Genomic DNA, 6048 nt, shown 5'->3' with positions numbered 1-6048 from the left:
AAATATTGGTCAACAAAAAAGCAGTTTACTTATAGAAGGTAATTGGATTAAAAAAATTAACCAAATCAAAATAATTTATTTTACTTTCCATCACATCACATCACATCAATCATCTGCCTCCTATTTTTTCTCCCTTCTATTTAGATATCTTATAGACCTATTCATAAAGGTCTGGTCAAATCAAAGTCCAGTTCTAAAATATTTTTCAAATTTAAATTTATTTTTAGATTCTATCGTACAGTCTATAAAACCCGTTTTACTATTTAAAAGTTAATAAAATATTAAAATATCTTTATTTATTATTTTATATTTTTATAATTAAATTTTAATTTAAAAATAATTTTTATTATTTAAATTGAATTTAGGTATAGAAATCTTTATTAAACTCGGCCCAAATCAAGCTGAGCCTATCTAATCGGACGGCCTACCCAAAGGTCTAATATTCTTTTTCTTTATTGTGGGCTATAAGAGACTAAAAGTCGAATCATAGGAAAATGTGAAAATAAAACCATCTCCTCCATTACATGGATGGTTACTAGTCCAATGTTTACTAAATATAATTTATGGCATCATTTATTGGATATTGTCCAACACCTTTTGTTTCTTGTCATAAATTAATAAAATTTTTAAAGTCACTGATTTTTGTTTCCATCGGTTTAATTGATTTATTTGGTTTAATTGAACAAATTATTAAAATTTTTAAAAATATATGAGAAAGCCCAATTCAATTAATTCATACTAATTTGTGGGTCAATTAATCCAATTACTTATTCAAAACCAATACCTGGTTAATCCAGTCCAACTCTTCTGAAAATAGTGCTACTACTACAATCTATTTTTTTACATAAACCAAGCATTCCCTTAGCATTTGGAACCATCATTACTTTTAAATTCGGATATTTTTAAAATAAAGCTAAAAACAAGAAACAAAATCACCAACAGAGATTAATCATCATGCACATGTTAAGTTAGTTTAGCAATGATGAATTTATAACATTTAGTTAAACAAAGAAATCACAAATGAAATACAACTTAAGTAACCAAATTTTTTTTAATGAATTTTAGATATGAAGAACAAGCAAAAAAGAAAAAAGAATTATCTCCATCACATACAAGATTCTATCCAAGTATCTAACATGAAGAATCAAATGTAGAAATCTAAAAAAGAGGGATAAAATTTAAGACACTAAACATTATACAAGCCTCTTCAAATTAAAACCTATTGGGAACATTAGAAGCAAATCAGCAAATTAAGCAAACACATTCAGCTGCAAGATAGTATCCAATATACCTGTCTGTTGGTAGGGACTAAATCATGCCATGGCCGATTTTGGTTATCTACTTCTGGTTGCTGCTTCCCTTCTTCTTCAGTAGGCTTCCGAATTTACGTAGTAATGGCTTCTTCTTTTTCTGTTGCTGTTGCTTTGATGGTGAGTTTCCCCCAACATCAATGTTTTCTGTCGAACCATTTATATCAACACTTTCACTACCCTCCACCTTTGATTCCACTTCCTCCTCAAAGGATTCTTGTTCAGCTTCTCTTTCTGGTGAGAATTCTTTCTTTTCGATTTTGCAGCTTTCCCACATTTTGAATTCAAATTCAACTGAATCATCGCCTTTTCCTTTCTTCTCATCTTCCTTCACTTCTCCGTTCACATTCTCCACTTTGGCACCCTCATCTTGAAGAGATTCATCCTTTGAGTCATCGTTAACCTCCAGGGAATTCTCATTTTTGGGCTCCTTGGGTTGTTCTGATGGCAGCTCTAACTTGGGTTTCTCTTCACTTCCATGGCCATTCTCTTCTGAGAATTCAACCACCTTAGGCAGCAAATCATAGTCCTTCTCACTGTCAGTTAGCTCACCATTTTCCTCGCTTTGCTTTTTCATTGTAGCTTCTTCCAACAACTTGGACAACTCCTCAACCTTCTTAAGTGAAGCACCTTCCCTAGCTCGGAGTTCCTCGTTTTCTTGAATCACACTCTGCAATTCATTTTCTTTGTCCAACAAACTTTCCTTCAATTTCAAGCTTTCAGTCTTGACCTCCTTTAGAGTTTCTTGTAGATAAATCACCTCAGATTCAACTTCTTTTAGGCTCTCCTTCAACTGAGCTTCTTCCTCCTTGGATACAGAAGCTTCCTCCTCAGATTGTTTCAGCAAGTTTACCAGCCTATTAATTTCCTTTTCCAGAGAAGAATTTTCTTCTTCTGATTTTTTCAAGCAATCTACTAAATGCATTTCTTCTTGTTCCCACATAGCTTTGGAATTTGCATGTTCATTCTTGGACTGCCCAATGGTATTTTTAAGAAGATCAATCTCATTTTTCGCATCATCGAGCATGCTTTCATACTTACCATTTGTTGCTTTCAGGACCAACCTTATATCCTCTAACTGAGTCTCATAATTTTCATGCTCTTTTTCACTGCATAACAGCTTCTCCTTAGCTTCCCTGGCTTCTGCAGTAACTTCATGTAAGGCAGAAGCTAAGCTTTCCATTGCTTTCTTGCTCTTCTCTTCCTCGTCCCGAGAATTTTCCAACTCATTAATGAGCTTGTTTTTTTCTTCTAAAAGAGTTTGAACACTGGAAGCTGCAAGCTTCTCATTATTTAAAGCTTGGGTCTTTTCTTCCTTCACAGTTTCTAACTCGGACTTCAGAGACTCAACCAGTTTTTCCACTTCTGCAGTTTCTTCCTTAGCCATATTGATATGATGTTCTGATTCCTCAAGATCCCCTCTTTGTCTAACAATGGTCATTTCCAATAATCCCACCTTCTCTTTAAGAGCTGCAATTTCAGATTCTGCATCATGCAATGAATCATTGTTGCTCTCTAATTGCTTCATGACTGAGTCCAGAGATTCTGATGCAGATCTTTCCAGCTTCTTAGCTTCCTCAGTCTGCATTTCTAATCCGTTGACCCTATTTTTCCATTCCTCTACAACATTGCACGCATAAGATTCAGCCATTCTTGCCGCCTCTAAATCAACATTAAGTTGATCAATCTGAGCCTCCTTTCCCATCAACTTCTCATAGGTCTTTGTTTTCTCAAGTTCTTGTTTCAATGACTCTATCTCTGCCTTGAGCTTGAACTCCATTTCCATGTTTTCATTAGTCTCCATTTCATGCTTTGAATCAATCAAGGACTTCAACCTAACCAATTCAGCTGAAAGAATCTCCACCTTCTCAGCATGGATTTCAGCAATCTTGGTTGCATCATCGGCATGGTTCAGCGCTTGGTTCTTAGCATCACATGTCATTGCTACTTCCTGTTTCACCCTTTGAAGCTCCTGAGTGGTAGAGAGAAGAGCAGCCACATCCAAAGCATGCTGGTTCCTCGCTGATTCAATTTCTTTCTGCCATTCTTCATCTTTCTTCTGAGCAGCTTCGATTCCTGCTTGTTCCAACTCAACTGCTCGGAACTTCTCAATCTCAGAGCTCTCTTCAGCTCTCTTTTGTGCAACCAAAGCCTCTCTAAGCTTTTCATTTGCATCGTCTACTGCTTTCTGCGCTTCTTTCAGCTCATCAATTGCTTGTGCCTTCTCTTTCTCAATCAGTGATATCTGCTCCTTTGCTTTCTTTAAATCTTCCTGCACCAAGTTCAATTGAGTCTGCAACTCTGATCCCTTAGCCACCCGTGTTTGTGGTTTCTGAAAATCAAAACAACACATAATGCAAATGAAATTCCACTAGTTTCGTAATTGAAATAATAGGTATAAGTTTGATTCTCTTTCACGAAACCAGTTTTCCTCTCTAAATGTTTGATTCTCTTTCACGAAACCAGTTTTCCTCTCTAAACATCAAAGGATACAAAATGCTAAGGAACTCATTTAAATAAAACTTCATTTCCTCAAAATTACTTGAAATACAACACATTATCTGGAAACATCGAGAAAGACTTCCCTTGGCCCCAAATTCTCTTCACCAGAATCCAATATCAATAAAAATCCCTTTCCAACCGTCAATCTTCTCGCGAATCAGAAATGTATAAATATCAAATGCAGTAATATTTGACAGCGTTGACGAAGAAACTTACATCAGGCGTGGTGGCAACCTTTGGTGATCTACGATCAATTGTAGGCTTCGAGTTGAGGGATGTTCGTGGTGAACGCTCAACTGAATGGCGAGTACTTGGCAAGGGAGAGGGTGAATCGGGTTCTGGTTTAGCCAGTCCCCTGCTTACTTTGCTCGCCACTTTAGGCGTTGCAGGTGAAACCTTGGTAGGAGTTTCAAATAACCCAGATCTGTTTAAATGTTCAAAGGAATCATATTCTGAGCATAAGATCAAAGTCCCATTATTTTAAACACATAATGCAAAGAATATAAACAAAATTCATGTGGAAATAAAATTAAGCATGGATCTATGACCAGTATGCCAACATTTTCAACATAATTTATCAAGATCAGCAGATTATTCTACTGAATTATACATGTTTGCATATGCATTTTAAATATACGAACCTAACAAGCAAGGGAACTAAGAACAGAACAGAACAGAACACTCATAAAACAAGCTCAGGATTCAGGATTATGAATACAGAAAAATGAAGTAAAACCCATTTGAAAAAGAGAATCAAAGAACAAACTTAACTAAAAACAAAAGGGTGGGAATTACAGGTAGGCTGAGTGTTTCAATTTCCAAAACACGACCTTTAAAAAGCATCAAAAAGCAGATCCAACATAATCCCAGTATTTAAGATTAAAAAAAAAATCATATGAAATGAAAAGAAAAACCCCCCAAAACAACGCCTCGAACAAAGAAACCAAAAAAAAAAAACACAAAGCAGATCTAGTCTAAAATAAAAGAATTAAGGAAGAAAGCTTAAAATTACAGGGAAAAAAAAGCCAGTGAGTGAGTGATACTTACTTTGTTTTAGCAGACATGTTGTTAATGAAAAGCAGCAGGAGATAGGTGAAGAAGCTTTGGAGTTTTAAACAAGGAAAAACAAAAGAGAAGAGTAATGGTAGCTAATTTGTAGACATTTTTGGAGAAGAAAATGTTAGTGATGAAGTTTAGTTTTTCTTGTTCAGCTTTGCTTGGTTTTGTAGAAAATTCAAGAAAGCAAATTATATAGGATGGTATTTTCTTGTCTCCAAAACATAAAAAGAAACACCATCAGCCTGTTATTTCTTCTTTCCTTTTTTGAATCCTTACTTTTTTTTGCTGCTTTGTTTCTTTTTAGGTGTGAAGATGATGTGGGTAATTACAGAAATGACCCTTGGCTGTTCCTTTGGATATATCTAATTAAAAATTTATATTATCACGCCTATAAATAATACGGACATGACCGTTGAATATAGGTTCGTTGGTTGATTATTAATTATTGAATATTTTTTGGTATTAAAAATAATGATTTAATATGAAAATTATTAATTTCAGGAATTATTTGGTACACTATAGGTTAGGATCGAGCGTTCAATCAAATTAAATATGTAAAATAAAAATATTGTTATAATATAAATAATTTCATATTAAAATACATAAATTTGAAACCTAAAAAAAATTCAAAGCAAAATAAGATACTTGAGTTGAGTATAATAAATTTGAATCATTAATTAGTTTCTAAAATTATTATTTTAGAAAATTTTTAAAATTTTTAAAATTTTAATTTTTTTATATATTTTTAGAATTTTTATAATATTTTTAAAAATATAAAATTTGAAATTTTTATAAATATTTTGAAATTTAAAAATTATTTTAAAATTTTAAAAATTATTTTAATTTTTTTGCAATTTTTATTATGAGAGATCAATTTGCTTATGTTCAAAGTTAACAGGGACTAAAAAGGTATTTATACAAATTTGTTATTTGAATTATTCGAATTACTCGAGTTAATCGAATTGTAAAATTCAACTTGACTCGAACTCAAAACTCAAATCGAGTTATTTGAGTTGACTCGAATAATTCGAATAACTCGATTCGATTAACTCGAAATTCAATTTTTTTTTTAAAATCGAATCAAGTTTTTCTCACCGCTACTACTAGTGGAATTTTCAAATTAAAAAATAAGGTCATGAGATTGACAAATATCCTATAGAGTATAGTAAAATATTAA

The 6048-nt window shown here is 33.1% G+C and overlaps 1 protein-coding gene across 1 annotated transcript; it reads right to left on the bottom strand.

The window, feature by feature from the left end:
* Nucleotides 1–1086: 1086 nt before the first annotated feature.
* LOC107951750 (WEB family protein At3g02930, chloroplastic) lies at nt 1087–5239 on the bottom strand. Its single transcript, XM_016886886.2, has 3 exons — nt 4860–5239; nt 4029–4236; nt 1087–3642 (listed from the first exon to the last, which is right to left on the bottom strand). The coding sequence occupies exons 1-3, from the start codon at nt 4874–4876 to the stop codon at nt 1339–1341; spliced, it is 2529 nt and encodes an 842-aa protein (XP_016742375.1). The 5' UTR covers nt 4877–5239; the 3' UTR covers nt 1087–1338.
* Nucleotides 5240–6048: the final 809 nt, after the last annotated feature.

The sequence above is a fragment of the Gossypium hirsutum genome, chromosome A02 (genome assembly GCF_007990345.1).
Source record: "Gossypium hirsutum isolate 1008001.06 chromosome A02, Gossypium_hirsutum_v2.1, whole genome shotgun sequence".
Taxonomy (NCBI): domain Eukaryota; kingdom Viridiplantae; phylum Streptophyta; class Magnoliopsida; order Malvales; family Malvaceae; genus Gossypium; species Gossypium hirsutum.
This window is presented reverse-complemented; position numbering and strand designations above follow the sequence as displayed.